The following is a 19,748-nucleotide window of genomic DNA, read 5'->3' as shown; positions in this document are numbered from 1 at the left end:
TAGGGATCGACCGAGATGTGTTTTTTGGGGCCGATGCCGATACCGATTTTTTCCCATCACCCTTAGCCGATTTTGCTTGGGCCGATACTGCTTTTGATCCCTCAATTTACATGAAAAAATGACCATGATAACAAATATTACAGGTCTCATGTTTAAACAAATATTTATTGAAATGTAAACACTGAACACAGTAGGATTCAGCTTTCTTAAACACACATTTAAACGGCATTATCAACTTTAAAAGGAATAAATATTCAACCGTGTGCAAAACATTTCTGTCGTAGTTTAAATTTATCTAGCATCAATGTGATGACTGCTCCTCCGCAGCGTGACGCGCAGCCCCCGCCGTCCCCGCCTCCACACACACAAACACATCACACTGACACAATTTTGTACGATATATAAAACATTTATAATATCGGCCGATGTATCGGTCGATGCTTACTCACAATGTCCGCTCTCACTGGGTGCCAACTGCTGCAATAGCGTCAATAGTATCTTTCAGCATGTGTGCTCCCCATTGAGCTGGTAAATTCCAAATAATCCTCAGGTTAAAAAAAAAAAATGCTAAGAACAAACAAGCATCTTGCTGAGTCTTTGTAGCGATGTTGTCAGCTTGTGGAATCTCGAAGTTGACCAACTATTTGGCTTACAGCCACAACCTTCAACAATACATGTGTGAGACATGATATATAACCTAACATTAATTTTTCTAAACTAACAACACAGTACCAGCACCATTATTAGGTTCCACGGGAGTAGGTTGAGGCGTTATGAGTGATGCTGACTCACAACGCCTATAGCGAAGTGTTGTGATACTCCGCTAGAAATATAGTACTCAGTGTTAGCTGCTACAACAACAATATCGCTGTAGCTTGTTTAATATACAGGTCAGTTATGGAAATGAAACACTGTTGCCGTTTTTTTTTAAAGTTACTGTGCCCCAATTACGTGCATTTTAGCTAGCTTGTATTAACTCGTTTTATCACGTTATAATGCACAGAAAAGGGAAAGAAATATGTGTCCATGTTCCACATAAGGATTGATAGATGATTCCAAAAAAGTACAGTTGCCTTTTAATGTTAAAAAAAGTTCATGTTGAAAAATATGAGGCAACTGTGCAACTCAACGTTTACGACACACTCCTTATCCGTCATTAAGGTTAGGAGAAAGTTTAGGTTTGGGACAACATCTTGTGAGATTAAAACGTGAATTCGTTTCTCGTTTGGAGAAAAGCTGTATCGGCAGAACAGGGCAGCCAGAAGCCAATCAGACTGTGAACTATGGTATTGCTACTATGAATGATAACATGAGTAATATGGACGTGGCAGTACACGACGCATTATTGGAACTGCACATTAAGTGCTTTACATACTTCAAACCTTCCAATCTTACCTACCGCGGTGTTCTCAGTGAGAGTGTCAGCAAGTAATGTCTGGGGTTTTTTTCCATTCGCTGTCCAAAGAGAAGCTTTACTAACTCTACATTTCATCGAAGGTACTTGAAATATTTCTGATAAAAACAAAACGCAGATGTTAAGACTTTGCACTTTCAATCACCGTTACCATTAATCACCATCAACATTAATAATGGTATTGTACCGACTATAACCGCTTCATAACACACCTCATCAGTAGAGGATGTATTGACAGTATATTACGGTTGCTATATTTAGTGAGTAGGAGTACACATTAAAAGTGAAAGACAGGAAGTGCCTCTTGCGTTATGGATTTAGTCTCCGTATTTAATCCGTATTGCCTAACTTTTTCAAGTTTTTCGTTCTTATTAATAAATTTGTTGAACCTGTTATTGAATAGCCTGTCAATCATTTTATAAAACTGTGCTACTATGGAAACTGGTCAGTCATTTGTAAATTGATATTTGTCTCAGTTTTAAAAAATTGGAACTATTTTAGCTGTTTTGATTTTGAAAAGACATTTTCCGGTCTGAAATGAAAAATTAAGCAGTTCTACAATGTCATTGATAACTTAATTTTTAATTTATTGTTTCCATTACGATTCCATAACAAGCAGTTGATGTTTTTGCTTTACAATTCTTGACAATATCAGTGATTTCCATTTTTGTCATATCAGAGAGAAACATGGTTCATTCATTTTTTACCGCTTATCTTAAAAGGGTCGGACAACAGAGACGGGGTCCCACCTGGACTGGTTGCCAGCCAATCACAGGGCACATATAGACAAACAACCATTCACACTCACATTCATACCTATGGACACAATTGTTGGTTCTCCCCAAGTTTTTTTTAAATACGGGTAGTCCACCAAAAAACATGTAATGGCCACATTGCTACTACCAAGGACTGGTTTGCACTAAGTCACTGGGAATCTACATTACGTTACCACTCAGTTCCGGAATATCAAGAAAGCTTTACTGTGGAGCTGCTATATATATTGGAGTCCACAACTCAATACAAAGGGTCCAAAAATGAGCATAATAGGTCCCCTTTTATTTTGGTTGTCCTTAGTTTTGGGTTCTTATTTTGGTTTTCTGTTTCCTGTTTCCTGTTTCCTGGCTCAATGTGTAATTATGGAGCCACCGTTGGGAATAGTTGCAGAAGTACCCGTTTCTCATTAGTTATAAGCACTACTTTTTAGATCCAGTTTAGCGTGCACCGCTATAATTATCAGCAGAGCAATTTTATTGATGATAATAATACCAATAACAAAATTAATTTGAGAAAGAAAAAGCGCATTCAAGTTGGCATTTTCTACAATGGCAGCTTTCCATAAAATTGAATAAACGTGAGAACACGTTGCATTGTTTGACAGTAGTCAACAAAATTGAGTAAGCTTTGCCACTTCTAGACAACCCCAGATGCTACAAAAAAATGTTCTGTATTTTATTCCTTAACTTGTCACACGCAGTGTTGGTTTCTGCATGACAGTGTGTTTATGTTCCCTTTTTAGTGTACTTTCTCATTGGATGCTCTTATTTTTGTATTCACTTCCTTTCTTGCTTTGCTTCCGTTTTCCTACTTTTCCTATCTCCCACATTTGTTTCTAATTTCACTCCCGTCTATTTAGTTCAGGTGTGTATGCTTTCCATCGTTGGTTCATTATAATTTATTGGTTTCCTGCTGCTGCATAGCAAATTATGATTAAAGAAAATACTTTTTATCTGCATTTTGGTCGTGCTCTCTGCATCATGGGGTCGCAACGCAACACCGTGACATAACTGCTGTTTTCAACCCTTTACACTTTCTTCCCGTGTTTAAAGGATACAATAGGTGCTGTAGGGCCCATCATGTGGATCATAATAGTGCTTTTTTTGAACAGCAGCCTGACTTCAGTAACAACAGCAAGACTTCATTGGGGGAATCAAACGTTTTGCAACATATTGATGTAGTTGGATTTAAAATACATACATAGGAGAGCACTCGTTTGGCTTCAAGATTGTATTTATGTCCTCGGCTCACTGTATATGTTTGTAGAAGACAAATAACAGACAAATAGATATAAATGTGTATGAACTAATTAAAGTTGATGATGCATCATGCACACACAGGTGCAATACTGTTGTTACGCTACAGCTGCTCATGGCTCACACATGAAAACAAATTGATGTGCATCCATAATTCTGGAGTTAAAACCAGCTATTTGGCATAAAACAGCCCACGCTACATGATGATCGCTGTGGAGCGTGCACACAGCAGACAAGACCAGCAGGTATAACAATAGACTCTGCCTCTGGCCTTGTAACCGCATCAGAATTGACTTAACAATTACAAATAAATGACTCCTATCAGAAGTCTGGGATAATGTGCTTGATTGGATCAGAGATGCCGCTAAGCAGGTTAACACAAAGATAATGAGTGGATATGCCAGCGTGAGTGTGAGCATCTATGACCTGAAGTCGAAAATGTCATGAAATGGCATTTACACAGATGTTATCAAGCTTCACAGCAGCACTGTCTCACCTGAATGCTTTGCCGCCTCCTCAACTAAATGGCCTTTCACTCAAATAGCTGCTCTCTCTCTTGGGCATGGTGAGCCCATTAAAAAAAAAAAAAAGACAAAAAACACTACAATCATCATCACACTTTGCATGCTGATAATCGGTTGTGTTTTGGTGTTGCAACACGCAAATAATGGGCCGTCTCATTATGGAGCAGGTAGACAACATGAGAGTGAGTATGGACAATCCAGTATGAGTAATATAGACGTGGCAGTACACTTTCAAATTTGAAATATATGTCAGAACTGTAATCTTTCAAGCTATTTTTGGATCTTTCAGTTTTACATACGCTAGGTTAAAGGTACACTACAGCAGGGCTGTACAGTGCCACTAATTCACTCACATATGCACCTAGAAAGTACACTGTGTGGGTGGAAAAAATAAAAAGGGAGCACTGGTGGTGAATACATTTTTCAATCCTTGCATTTTGCTCCTGAAATAGGTCCATACAAAGTGAACAAAGCTCTCGCAAACTCTCGCGTTGATGTCTCAGTGCAACTGCACTAGCTGACAGAGCTAATTATCAGATGGATACTGCAACCATGCAGGAAAGATGATAATTCTCTCTGATGTAAGTGCTGTTCCATCCATGCGATAAATTTTTTTTCCGTTTGTATGCATCGTAACTCCGCTTGTGGAGGACTGCTTGATTGTGCCACGAAAACACAACATGGACTTATTCATTTTTTTAACACTTGCATCTCTCTGTGAAGCAAGTAAACCAGTAAACCAAGTGTAGTTGACCACATTTTTATGGGCCTTTTAAAGGCACATTGTAAGAATTAGTATGAATGTGACGTGACGTTTACACTTTTCTGACCTATGAATGTTGTTAGAATGTTGTATTCTTGTGTTAAACTACACCAAAGTTTCAGATAATGGGTTTTGCTCTGAATGCTTGGTTTTAGGGAGATTTCGTAACACAAGCTCTAGGCATGCCAGCCCCCTGCTCTGCTTCACTGTGTTAGCATGGAGCTAATGCTAATGGCTTCCAGGAAATACTTGTTCAGATTTTAACTTGCCTAATGAGGCAAACATCAGGAAGAAGTTCCATGTGAAGAGAAAAGCTGTAAGTAACAATAAAAATTTTCAGCGTCCTATCTGTGTTTATTTTGTCTGTGTAGCATTATAGAGTGTGCATACGGGGAGTCTCTTACCTGTATGCATGCAAATTACAAGCTCACCGATGTCTGTAGATGCCAATAACAACTTCCACCATGGGTGGATCTAAAAATGGGTAGTCCCGCAAAAAAATACTTAATGACCAAATTTACACTACCAATGTTTTGTCAATATTTCACTCAATAAATGGTAAGTCAGTGGTCTCCAGCCAGTAGCTCATGAGCTACCAGTAGATTCAAACCACTGTTCACAAAGCTCTCCAAAGGGCTTATTCATTTATTATCATGTACCAACAAAATTAGAAAATGGGGTTTGGCAGTAGTCCGGAAGTCCTCTGGAGCACTTAGGAGTGTTACCAATCACAGCAGAGTGGGAGTGCCCGTAGGCAGGCCGTGAGTGGAATAAATTAAAACAGACCGTTGTGGTGATCCAAGGAGATACAGCTGGAATAGGTGCAGAATCTGTAAGATCTAGAAAGCTTTCAGTGCGGGTGATTGTGTGTAGCTACTCAATAAGAGTCCACAATTCAATACAAAGGGCCATAAAATAATAAAGCATAACAGATTTCTTTTAAGAGGTTCCACTGTATGAATTAAGCTGGTCTAATGCAACATGCCGGCGGTCTAGTCCTCACAGCTAGGAGACCAGGGTTCAATTCCACCCTCGGCCGTCTCTGTGTGGAGTTTGCATGTTCTCCCCGTGCATGCGTGGGTTTTCTCTGGGTACTCCGGTTTCCTCCCACATTCCAAAAACATGCTAGGTTAATTGGTGACTCCAAATTGTCCATAGGTATGAATGTGAGTGTGAATGGTTGTTTGTCTATATGTGCCCTGTGATTGGCTGGCGACCAGTCCAGGGTGTACCCCGCCTCTCGCCCGAAGACAGCTGGGATAGGCTCCAGCACCCCCGCGACCCTTGTGAGGAAAAGCGGTAGAAAATGAATGAATGAATGAATAATGCAACATGCATACACATACATACCGTGTAAGTACTAGTAAAAGTAAAATCAATCACATATCTATGTGATGACAAACTAGCCTGGTAGCCATTCAAGTATAAATGAGTGTGTCAGGAGAGACATTTTATGACAAGAAAATATTCAAGGGTATGCGTGTTGGTCATTAAGACCAGCTGCTGATTTTGAGACTTTTTATGCATTCACCTCGCACCAATACTTTACAAGGGTAATACACATTCAAGAACAAGGTCTTCACTCGCTCCATACAGAAGGCCAATTAGGCCAGAATGCAGCCAACATACTAAAATATTTCACCTTTATTCTATCTCTTTTTCTGTGATAAGATATCACAAAACATAAAGCGGTATAAATGAAGGGTGTCACAGACACCAGTTAACGAGATGATGGACAAGATTGAGGATATGAGACCAGATTGTAACGTTACTTTTAAGAAAAGTACATTCATTCATTAATTTTCTACTGCTTTTTCCTCACAAAGGTCGCGGGGGGATGCTGGAGCCTATCCTGGCTGTCTTCGTGCGGGAGGCGGGGTACACCCTGCACTGGTCGCCAGCCAATCACAGGGCACATATAGACAAACAACCATTCAGACTCACATTCATACCTATGGACAATTTGGAGTCGCCAATTAACCTAGCATGTTTTTGGAATGTGGAGAAAACCCACGCATGCACAGGGAGAACATGCAAACTCCACACAGAGATGGCCGAGGGTGGAAACGAACCCTCGTCCTCCTAGCTGTGAGGTCTGCGTGCTAACCACTCGCCCGCCGTGCCGCCCAAGAAAAGTACAATGAACAAATATATGATCATTGAACTTCATGTTACATTCTACATTACACTCTTCGGCCTTCTGTGCGTATACTAGCAGCCCCGCATCCACCCACTGAAACACAGAGACTGTATGACTGACAAAAGAACTCACTCCGTTCATGCCGTTATTGTATGGCACACACACACCATGGTGCTGAAACCGATACATAGTGAACTCTCTTCCTGCCTATTTGGAAGCAGGAGACGAGAAAAACAGACATGCACATGGTAATGTATTAAGTTAATTTATATATTATCATCCCAGGCTTAGAGCCCATCAGACAGTTTTTTCCTGAATGAGAAATCTTCTCACATTTCAATTTTGCGAGGTCTTGTGACACCCATAGTATAAAGTGTATAAAACTCCTACCATGGGATTTAGTGTTTGATAGGCAAGGAGAGTAGAAAGAAAGACCCATAATTCATTTTGTATAATTACATTTAAAGGGGACTTATTATGCTCATTTTTGACCCTTTGTATTGAGTTGTGGACTCCTATAAGCAGCTACACAAGATAACCAGCACAGAAAACCTTTGAGACTTTCCAGAATCTGTAGCTATTCCAGCTGGATTTCGTTAAATTTGTGCTTCCTGACAAAATGGTCTGTTTTAATTTATCCCACCCAAGGGCCATCAACGGGCATGCTCACTCCGCAGTGATTGGTCACACGCCCAAAGTGCTTCCTAACTATGAGCCATATAAGGAAGTACGGCCTTCCGTGACATCACAAAAGGTCAGTTTTACCACACCTTTTGAAAATCAACGTTTTGAGCCATCTCAAACTTTTAAGGACTCACTTCCAAGTGTGCAAACCTCATTATCTGAAACTTTGGCATCGTTTAACACGAGAATACAACATTCTAACTAAATTTATAAGTCAGAAAAGTGGAAAAAGCATAATAGGTCCCCATTAAGCTCCAAACTGTTGAAGCTCCAGTGCAACTTGATGTTGACATGCAGTTTAACAGCAGTAAATGTGGGCATGAATGGCAGCATTGAGCGGTAGGTGAAAAAGTCGCACAGACCTGAGTCTTCCACGGGGACTGTGTCCATGAGGGTAGCCGTGGCTGTGGGACCTTCTCGGCACGGGCCTTTCGTCATCATGAGAGTGATGTAAGGAAGGTGAGCGGGAATGAGAAGACCTGGAGCTGCCGGTACTCTGGAGACTGCTGTCAGGGAACTCTCCATGACGACTCTGAATGACCAAGAAAAGCAGTACTGGTCGTTACATAACATCACATGTACTGTGATCTCATAAGAATCAGTCAGAAATCACACAAAGTTGAGCAAAATATCCAATTCCAAATTTATGGAGAAAATGTTTTATGATAATTTATGGGGATAAAGAAGTTAACCACTGTAAAACATAAAAACAACACTTCACCTCAGCGGGTTCTTCTTGCCAGGTATGCTAATGTCTCATTGAGATTTTCTGATATTATGCATGATAAAAAAAATCAAATAATAGCAAAACAAATATACTAAATGCATTTCATTTGTTTTGTATTTTTTTAGACCTGTCTGGCAGTCACACCTCCATGCTGAGTGTTACCTCTCCAAGGCTGCCCTGCTGCTGGCCCAGAGCTGGCAGACTGCGCAGTGAGGGGACGGGTGAGTGACCCTGCCGACCGCGAGACTCTCTGTGGGCCTGGCGGTGGATGTGATCGTTGTCTCCGTTGAGGTTATTGTCACTCGCCGAGCGCAACAAGGATCGAGGCGAGGGCATGGTGCCTGGCGTCACACGTCGACGGTTGGTGTAGGAGGGGGTCTCCCTGAAAGGCACTGACAGGAAATAGAAGACACAATGGAAGGAATGAGAGCCTTTTAAACCGCAAAGCATTGAATCCAGTAGTTCCAGTGGCAGAGCTATGGGGTGGCCGTGGCCACCCTTTGTCACTCGCCGGCCACCACCACTGTTGGGAGAAAATTTTGACAAATGTGGTTCTATGGTGCAGAACGTTAGTTCAACCTAACCGCCATTTCCACTTGGACACATTTCACTGCGGCACATAACTTTCCGTGAAAGGAAAGTTATGTGGAGGAGCTGTCAATAAAATCGCGTCTTGTATTTACTGCAAATGTTAGGTACTGTACTTTCTGCACCATAACACGCACCTGATTATAAGGCGTAGTCTCAATTAGGGGGTCTATACTAACAAATACATCAGACACACCGTATAAAAGGATAATGCGCATGCTAAATTATACGCTTGAAGCGCCGGAGAATGGGATTCTGAGGCAGAGTGTCGAATAGCAAACCTTATTTTCTTGTTCAACATGAAGTCACACTCGAGCCCCAATACCACAACACCCTCAACTTTAAAAATTCCAGGGTGCAGAGTTCCAGGTACTACAAAAAACATCCAACGGAACCAAAACAGTGAGTTTAGGTGAACTTTATTCTATTTAATAATACACTCAATGTATTTTTTAAAATTAATCTTCTCCCACAAATCTATCAAAGTCCTCATCTTCTGTATCGGAACAGCTGGGCAATTTCGCCATCAAACATGCTGGGTTCCCTCTCATCATTGTTGGAGTCAGTCTTGTTGTCAGATGGCTCTTCAATGATGCCGGCTTTCGCCAAAGCTCAAACAGCCAAATCAGATATCTTAGCTGAAGCCGTCTTTCATCCATTATTCTCACACCACTCGCAACGTCACTTTGAACACCGTGTTTACACCAACGTCCAGCGGTTGGAGTTCTTTAGTTAATCCTCCTGAAAGGTTGGCAAGTTCCTGGAATGATGGCAAGTGTAAACCACGTTGCGTCACGGCATTAACTAGGAGCTGTCATATGACTTGGTCAGCTGACTAAGTCCCTTCCTGAATTGTCGCTGTGCAGAAACACTGAAGTGCCAACACTGTGGCTGGCCGCTGACGACCACAACAAGCAGCGCATCCAAACTTTTGTTTGGAAATTGAACTGAAATCAACAATGCGGTAAAACCTTTCCCTCTCGCCAGCCATTACTGCTGCCGTTATGTATGTACGTTACATAAAAGATACTTGTTTGCAAGCGGCGATCGAACTGTGAATTCATTTACTTGACTTGTTTTTTTTTTTTTACAGTAGTGGAGATGTTTTGCAGCTGGATTAGACTCCAGCATACCCCTGCGACCGTAGTGAGGATAAGTTGCACAGAAGAAGGATAGACAGATCTGGCAACATGTGAAACACATGGTGAGAATGAATTTTCAGTAATGGACGTAGAGAAGCGGTAGAATTAAATATGTTTAGTTTCTTCCTAGTCTTTTTTGAACATAATGAATTGTAAACACGTGATGTTTGAAACTAATAAAACCATGACATAACCGCATAAACCAATCTATTGTGGTTTATGCATACATCAGTTAAATATGTTAAAATGTGACTTCACAATATGAGAAGCTGTGGAGGAATGTGAATGGTGTCAGTGTACATTTTCTATAAGCATAATGCTGGAGATCAGTGTCTACACTAGATGGCAGAGTTTTCCTGCCAAGAGTAGCGGCCCATATTAGCGCGGGAGGATCCAATAACAAGCCCCCTTGAAAAACGTCTCTCCATCTCTTTAATCTCACGCTCTTCATCTTCTCCCCGTCTGATCATATTCCTCGAACATCACCACCGTACATACAGTACACGCCCCGCACATCTGAGGCCTGAAGAACTTTGGATTAACATTCACTTTCTGAAACATTTACAGTCAAGTGTGAAATATACCATTACTGCTGTCCACTCACCAACATCTGACACTTTGTGGACCTTTATGATTTCAGCCAGATCAAAGTTTCCTGCTATGATAGCCACCTGGAGGGGGAGAGAAGAAACTATATCACTGCATGACGGAAACTTGTGTTGGCTTCTATAGTAAGGACACATTGATGCTTGTACGCTGTATTAATGCCAAATTCCCCACTTAACTTCCAATGGGTTCTGTACCTGAAAAGCAGTCTGGCTGTTGTAGTTCTTGATCTCCTTGTTGGCTCCTCGAAACAGGAGTACCCGAGCACAGCTGTCCTGAATGACAACACAGATATTTAAGTGTTACACTTAGCCTTTTAAAATCTGCATTTGATCCGACTACACGCAAAATAATACATGAAGGGTGGGTGGACGCCATTAGCCCGCTTTGAATGGGTCGCTCTATTAGATAGGTACAGTAGAGGTCACATGACAGCTTGCCTAGACCGTCTGTGTTTGGAGAGACATTTTAAATGTCAAATTTCACTAAAGTCTGAGTGAGGATAGAGAAAGAAATGCCCAATATGAGAAAGGATCAATACCACAGGGTCTTATAGCCACATAAATTCAGTGTAAAGGGAAAACCCTGACAGGATTTTTGTAGGGCATGTGGTGAAAAATAACCACCTGTTGTAGACAGACTGTACATTAACAGTGAATAACATAAAACTAATAACATAAAACAGATGTAATGCAATTAATCTGACGCAACAAATGTTCATTAATATATTCATTCATTCATTTTCTACCGCTGATCCTCACAAGGGTCGCGGGGGTGCTCTCTCCGGCGAGAGGCGGGGTACATCAGCCAATCACAGGGCACATATAGACAAACAACCATTCACACTCACATTCATACCTATGGACAATTTGGAGTGGCCAATTAACCTAGCATGTTTTTGGAATGTGGGAGGAAACCGGAGTACCCAGAGAAAACCCACGCATGCACGACGAGAACATGCAAACAAATAGCCAAGGGTGGAATTGAACTCGTGTCTCCTCGCTGTGGGACCTGCACGCTAACCACTCGTCCGCTGTGCAGCCCAAACTGGGGCCTTTTTGCATGTTAGACAAACGTGATAACTACTACACTATGGAAACCACTTCATTAATATATATTAGTTGTAATATCAGTAACATTTATTCATTCATTTTCTACCGACTATCCTCACGAGGGTACACCCTGGACTGGTCGCCAGCCAATCACAGGGCACATATAGACAAACAATCATTCACAAGTAATCTAATCAACAGCATGACATTAAACATGGTCCCATTTCTGGTTTTATGGTTGTCATCACACTTTTCGTCTTTACTAATCAATAGTATAGAAAACTCAAAGAAAAGGATTGTCACGAGGCTCACAAAACCGTCTCACAATAATAAGTCTCACAAGAATATCTCACAAGAGTATCACCTTAAATTGTATTATGGAAAGCAGGAAGTGAACAAATGTAACAGTTACTGATTGTAAAAGTACCAGATAGAGGGGTAGGATTTAATAAACTTTGCTTCTTCCTACTCCTTTTGGACATGTGGAACTGTGAACTGATTATGGGATGCAGTCAATTGTAATCTGATGCATGTTCAAATGAAATAAAACCATTACCATTACCATTATCTGTCATGACACCGCAAACACAACCCACCCCCCCCAAAGATGCCTACTGGTCACCAATACACTTTTCCTTTTTACCAACTAGAGTATAATTAATTTGCCAATAATTAGATGTCAATAATTAGATGTAACTTCCCCAGCACTGTCATTAGAAGTACTGTAGTGTCATAGCTCTTTCCAAAGCACTGCTATATAGTTAGTGTAACTGTACACACACCCCTCAGGCCAAATAAAATCCAGTAGTAAATTGATAGACAACATCTACAGACCCATATGCATGCTGACTGGAGGTCGATATATAATTTACCACACAATCACAGCACGCGGCCTCTGAATTTCACCGAGTCATGTGCTCCTAAAGGAAAACCGTACTTTCTTTTGAGATTTTGCTCATTATCCACAATCTTTATGTGAGACTCGTATGTCATTTTTTTCTGTGCGTTTTACAGATATAGTAAAAGATAAAAAGAGACAGCTTATTACTGCACGTAATTGGATCCACCTATGCCGCGGACAAAGATCCTATTAAAACACCTCTTAAATCCTTTAACAAAGTTTTATAGTTTTATACACTGTACATGCTGTGACCATCTAGGAAACAGGTACAGTACATTCATGATAACATGTAATATTTGTCCATTTTTAAACATTACTGTAACTTCCTTCCTCAGTGCATCGATTTAACATAGAAACAAAACGCCTACACCTAGCATTAACTTTTTCAAACTCGAAAATAAAAAATAAAAATACAGTAGCGGTCTGTCAGCTGACATGTGGTGAAGCTAGCTGCTAGCAGACTAGTAGCTAGCCGAAGGTTTCAGCTTCCAATGGGTTCTGTACCTGAAAAGCAAATGAAAAGCTGTGACGCATCCAAGCATATTCAAGAGTCAAACTGGTGAATAGGATAAATCGGTACATTTTGAATGTGTAGAATAACATTCAAAAGTGCGCCCTCTCCTGTCCCCTTTTATGGGGAAAAAAATTCTCACCTTCACCAAAATGTAGTGGGTTATTCCTCAGGACGTCATATATTAAATAAATGTATTTATTAATCCAGTGTGTACCCCGCCTCTTGCTCAATGTCAGATGGGATAGGCTCCAGCATATGCGACCCCAGTGAGGATAAGCGGCATATAAAAATAATGGATGGATAATACATAAATACATAGATGGATTCATAAAATACCAAGAAAAGAGGACAAAAATCCTCATCTGCACCAACATGTTACATGTTACAGACGTGCATTCATAACTTAATGAATATGACCAGTCCAGGGTGGACACTGTCGCTCACTCAAAGACAGATAGGATAGGCTCCAGCATACCCGAGACTCTAGTGAGGATAAGTGGTATAGTATCCGGCTGTATGGAAATTAATGAATATTTAATGTGATTTTTAAAAATTATATAAAAAAGGGGTGCCCGAAGACAGCTGGGATAGGCTCCAGCACCTTGTGAGGATAAGCAGTAGAAAATGAATGAATGAATAAAAACAGGGCATTTTTTTTGCACATTTGCAGCATTTTTCTTTTGCATTTGTTTTTGATCCTGCAGCATTTTGCAACACTTTGCATGTGTTTAATGTTGCATAGTGTTTGTGTATCTTTGCTTTCAATAGAATTACATACATACATAGTATACTGTACTGTACTACAAGGCCTCCGACTAACACAAGCCAATTACTGTGCACACTCATCAGTCTTCCTATAGCAATTCATTAACAACACGAGTCCAATGAAGTCCTCAGAGTGGCTCACCCTAAGGTGTATACGGTATATTTGCTACACAGGAAGTGGAGTGGAGTGAGAGACACTCCAGTAATCACGGTGTAAAAGAGGAAGACAGATGGTTGCTGTCACTGCTCACATTTATCCATTTGAGGATTAAATTCTCACTGAAACTGAAATGTGCAACTTTTGCATATTCCCCTGAAGGTAGCACTTGTTTTTTTTCCGGCATCATTTAATGCTGAATCAAGCCTAAAGGTCTAAATCCCACTTAGGGTTTGGAATTGTAATATTTAAACATTAAGCTGGGCTGTTATTGTCTATCTCAAGAGGCAAGAGGTTATGTTTTATTTGTGTATGTTTGTTACCGGCAGAGCATAAAAATACTTAAAGGGATAATTCAGATTTTTTCGACATGAAGTATGTACGACATCCCCATCAGCAGTGTCGTGCATCAACCAGGACCCTCCCCCCCCCCCCCCGACTGTGTCCAGTGAGTTCTGGTTGGTTTTTGGTGAGGAAGAAAGTAGTTCCAGCAAGTTGATGGGGGTCAAAACAATATGTGTTCAAAGAAATAACAGTTTTGTGATGCAAAGTGCGTCAAGCTCGCATTCAGTGCTGAGCGGATGTACGTTAACATCGGCGCCATATTGGTTGTGGCAAGGTTGCAGTGTAATTATTAAGGGCCATTGGAGAAGATCAGAGAAGACCTGCTTCCCAAGAATATTATCACACATGTTAATGTAGATATAAACAAGAGGCCATGAACTTAAAGGGGACCTATGATGCTTTTTCCACTTTTCTGACCTATAAATGTAGTTCAGGGGTCTCAAACTCAATTTACTTGGGGGCCACTGGAGCTTGGGTGAGACTGGGCCGCATCAGTTTTTCCAAAAAAAAAAAAACGCATTTATTAAAAACAAAAAAATTTAAAAAACTTCGCTTTGGTTCCAATTTTCTACAATAAAAGCTCTGATAAAACATTCCACTGTTCTCAAATATCTTACTTTTTATTTTTCTACACAAAATAAGATGAAAAATAAATAAACAAATCAAGAATAAAGAAAATCAATCAATCAGTAATAAATAAATAAATATAATAATAATAAAACGGCAAATAATAAAAACAAAAGAAACCACATATAGTTGGTGGGTAGGTAAATTATTTTTTTCAGATTAAAATGAACAAAGCATTATTAGAGCCCTGTAGACATGACAAAAATCGACTATAGTCACATTTATACTCTTTTTATTTAACATATTGCGCAACTGCAGGGTCTTGTGACACATGCTAACTCGCAAACTAGAGAGCTAGTGACATAAACGGCAGCCTTCAAGTTATTTCCTTTAAACTTAAATAGCCAAAAACTTACCACTTCCACACGGATAGGGAGGATAACTATTATTACAGTTATTTAACCTTTAACATGAACATTAATCAAACGTAATAATTTTTTCTGGGTACATGATACCATACAGCATCCATATCAAACTTCCGCGGGCCGCACTAACATTAAACTTTCATATCAAGGCGGGGGCCTCAAACTAGTGTCCTGCGGGCCACATTTGGCCCGCGGGCCGCATGTTTGTGACCACTGATGTAGTTAGAATGTTGGATTCTCCAGTTAAACGATACCAAAGTTTCAGATAATGAGGTTTGCACATTTGGAAGTGAGCCCTGAAAGAAGTTTGGGATGGCTCGAGACGCTCGGTTTCAGGGGGCTGTTCCTGTGTGATGTCACAGAGGAGCGGGCTTTCTTATGGGCGTAGGCTGGGCGTAGGCTGTACGTGCGATATACTCTCTGCCCTCCCCCAAGTTCTACCTCTCTGTTTATGAGCCAAGCTCAGGCAGAAGTTAGAAGAGGAAAATTTCCCACAGGACTGTGTTTGTGAACATGAACATGAAATATCAGCCCTCATGTCTGGCTTCTGAGCTCCACGGCACCAGTCATAGTTCATTTATTCATTAATTTGATGCTGCGCTTTACAATGTTACACAATATCTGTTTTTAATGTCTAACTTTTTATATCTGACTGCTGTGCCCCGTCCCGCTTTTACTCATGTTTTAACTGTGTATTAACGAATGAATGTTGTATTTTGGTGTGTCTTCTACTCTGTTTACTTGCTTTTATTCAACTCCATTCTTCTGTAAAGTGTTTTTGAGTATTTTGAAAAGCACTATACAAATAAAATGTTATTATAATTATAATATTAAATGGAAATAGAGACAAACCATGCACTAGGACAGGGGTCAGCAACCCACAGCTCCAGAGCCACATGCGGCTCTTCAACCTCCTTGTTGTGTAACAATATCTAAATCACAGGTCCACATCTACTGCGTTGTGACTGCTGACTAGATGCACAAGAGAGGGTAGAGGGGAGCCAAATGTAACGTTCTCTCAAATCTGTGCGCGTGAGTAGTCATGCACTGACCCTGTGTTCTCAGCACACAGCGAATCCTTGCAGTGCTGCAAAATACAATCCAACCTGAACTGTAAATAAAAACACATAAATTATTCTGTACCATTTTGCAGTGCAACTCAGTGAGTGACAGGTGACAATAAGCGATAACAACACAATGGTAAACACTGTCCAGCCAATGATGAGATCCCGTTGGTACGTAGTATTTGACAAAAGCTAGTGTGTTCAGTGATGTGCAATAGCACCGATTTATTTTTTGATTCAATACTGAATAAAATGCAGTCTGGTATCAGTGATACCATTCCAATAATGATACAAATACACATGTCAGGAAATGTGAAATCATAGAAAATATATAGGACATGAGAGTACGGTAATTTATTCATTCATTTTAAACAACTGCGTAATATTAGACACGCCCTAAATAATTTAGTTACTTTCCATTATGTTCCTGTTAGTGATATGTATTACCTCAAATGACTAAAGTATCAAAGTATTGATATTGAGTTTTGAGAATCCATTTTTTGAGCCTAAAAATCTGGTATTGGAGGTATTGTTATTTCAGTATCGATCCGCACATCGTTAAGTGAGACACGATAAAGATGTCTTGAAAGTGTGCTTCCCTCATGGTAAGCCATCCATAACCATGAATACATGCCTCAAACAAAAAATATTGGAAGAAAACGGACAGTGTCCGTAATATATGTGGCGAGAAATTAGGCAACCACAGAAAATGTAACAATGAAATACATTTTCAAAACAACCACTCCACTTTGTCTGAAAAGCAGCCAATTGCAAATGGGAGGAAGAGAGCAATTTCGGAACTAGTACGGAAGGTTGAGCAGGGCAAAGATACTTTCAAAAAGTGGATGTAAGCTCCAAACTCAATGACAGCTGATACTGTATAGCGCTTGCACTGGACAGAGTGGGAAGAAGTTTATGTGATGGAAAACAAAGAATTGTTCTGAAAAATATCACAGCACATATTCTGCGAATGAAAAATATAAACAGGACGTTTTTCAAAAAAATGAAAGAAAAGTCTCTCTCGGCAAACACAGTCAAGGACAGTACCGACAAACGTGGCAACAAATATCACTAGTAGGCAAATACAGGATATTAATACAGCGTAAGCATATTGAATTGCCTGTGATGAGTCAAGTGATTTAAACGAAACTGAGCAGACAACACTGATATATACAACTATACAGTACACTGTATCTGATGGCCCAGTGATAGGCAATAGCAATTTTACATGCCAACCATTTTGACTGGCAACCATTTTCAGAGAAGAGAACTCCATACTGCTTTTTGGGGCATTTTAGCAGAACTTTCAAGACCAACAGAATACTGAGTTTTAGGAGACATAAACATTGAAACAATGTAAAGAAATGTTTGACTCTCCTATTTCATGAGAAAATAAGTCTGTTTCTAGCCTTTTGTGGTCTTTATAAATTGGCAGTAGAACATAGGGTGATTTCAGCATAAACTATGATTTAGACCAAAAACCAGAGAAAATTCGCTTTTTCTGTAGAGCAGCAAATTGAAGCAACCCTATCCTTCGTAATCGCAATAAATCCACAGCTGGACAAACTCTGTTTTTTTTGTCACCATTTCTCTCTGTCACTGCACAATTCACCAAATTCTGTCTTCTTTATATCCAAGCTGTTGCAGTTGATTGGAGGAAAATAGAATTGTTGCCCCCTAGTGGGACAAAAATACATTGCTCAAAGGTATGAAATTCACATACAAGATGGATAAGACTTTGAGTTAACAATGTATTTAACAATGAGTTAAGTACATAAGTACCAACAGGACCTTACTATTGGCTGAGCAGTGTTTATCATTGTGTTACAGCTTGTTGTCACTCACAAAATTTCATTGTAAAATGGTACAAAAAGGTTTCATTTAAAACAAATATAATTAATTATAATTTAAAATACCACCCTCGGCCATCTCTGTGTGGAGTTGTTCTCCCCGTGCATGCGTGGGTTTTCTCCGGGTACTCCGGTTTCCTCCCACATTCCAAAAACATGCTACGTTAATTAGCGACTCCAAATTGTCCATAGGTATGAATGTGAGTGTGAATGGTTGTTTGTCTATATGTGCCCTGTGATTGGCTGGCCACCAGTCCAGGGTGTACCCCGCCTCTCGCCCGAATACAGCTAGGATAGGCTCCAGCACCCCCCCACGACCCTTGTGAGGAAAAAGCGGTAGAAAATGAATGAATGAATGATATTTATTTTGTTCGCTGCAAAGATTTCCTCTCTCCAATTGACAATTAAACTTTCTAAAACTCAACAAGAGACAAGGCTAGCACATTCAGGATCGCAATGGCATTAGTCTACTAACAATCATTGTCAGTCTTCTTTGATGACAGCCGATTCAAAAAGCACTATAGAGCTCTGTTGCCATCTTAACAAGTTTTTAGACGGTCATTACTGTTTTGTGGTTAGTCGGAAAATATACATATTTAAGCAAATTTTACAGATTTGTTGCTTAAATAAAGTACTTTCAAGCATAAAAGTGGCTGGATGTAGTAGCTGGAATAGTTTTGTCCCCTAAAGTTCCTTACACAATATTTATTCCGCTTGTCATTGACTGCGTCAATTTTCCTCTACTGATCCCAACACCTCCTGTGGATGCGTCTTTCCAGGAAAGTGACCACCTACTGGGCATTTATTCCCTCCAGCTGAGTACATCTGACAACTTAAACGTCCACTGAGTTTATGAGAGTAGACAGTTACACCTTGTGATTGGAACCAATAAAGTCTTCTGTTCCCACAGATCTAGGATCTTTTATTCCTCCTCATCTCTCAGATTCCATTTCCCTTGAGGAATACTCATATGGATCAATTTATCTTGGGCACTGGATACGTGGGATTGTGCTTGCCCATTTTCTTCTGTGATTGTGCACAATTGTAGCAGATAAGCAGGTTTCAAGCTTTCGGGAAACCCTGCTAAGGCATGTCTGTCAGAGAGATCAATCAACTCATCTTGGTGAGTTTGCCTCCACAGGGAGAAGAACAACAGTCCTTTCTTATGGGGACCCACACCGACACACACAGCGGGAGCTCCCGTGAAGACATTGCACACCCAAATATAAAATGGACAAATCTATACTGGCTTTCATTTTGATTGTATCCAAAGCAGGAAAGCTTTTAGGCCTTGTTCACACTGCTGCAATTTCTGTCGTATTCACATTGTTTGATATTGTGGTTTTGTCTATGGGCTAGCAAGGTGTGTCCTCTACATGAAATGTAAGAACCTATACATGCAAAGGCATATAATCAACTCACTTTAAGTTAACCTATAACTAAAGAATATGAGTAAGGTCATGTTTGCCCTGGGTTTGCATCATTCCGAT

General features: G+C 40.2%; 1 protein-coding gene across 23 annotated transcripts in view; it reads right to left on the bottom strand.

The window, feature by feature from the left end:
* Window positions 1-19,748, bottom strand: part of shank3a (SH3 and multiple ankyrin repeat domains 3a) — a 237,474-nt gene that overhangs the window by 73,224 nt on the left and 144,502 nt on the right. For all 23 annotated transcript variants that reach the window (XR_009130085.2, XM_078790453.1, XM_078790463.1 and 20 more), the window contains 4 exons: window positions 10,816-10,893; window positions 10,617-10,683; window positions 8,445-8,674; window positions 7,918-8,087 (listed from right to left, as the gene is read on the bottom strand). Coding sequence is in view for 22 of the 23 variants with exons in the window: in XM_078790453.1 (XP_078646579.1) it covers window positions 7,918-8,087; window positions 8,445-8,674; window positions 10,617-10,683; window positions 10,816-10,893 (545 nt within the window). In the remaining variant the exon portion in view is untranslated. The remainder of the gene's footprint in view (window positions 1-7,917; window positions 8,088-8,444; window positions 8,675-10,616; window positions 10,684-10,815; window positions 10,894-19,748) is intronic.

Source organism: Doryrhamphus excisus, linkage group LG1 (genome assembly GCF_037039965.1).
Source record: "Doryrhamphus excisus strain RoL-2023G ecotype Guam linkage group LG1, RoL_Dexc_Guam_v1.1, whole genome shotgun sequence".
NCBI classification, from domain to species: Eukaryota; Metazoa; Chordata; class Actinopteri; order Syngnathiformes; family Syngnathidae; genus Doryrhamphus; species Doryrhamphus excisus.
Note: the sequence above shows the minus strand (reverse complement) of the source record. Positions and strands in the feature narration are given on the sequence as shown.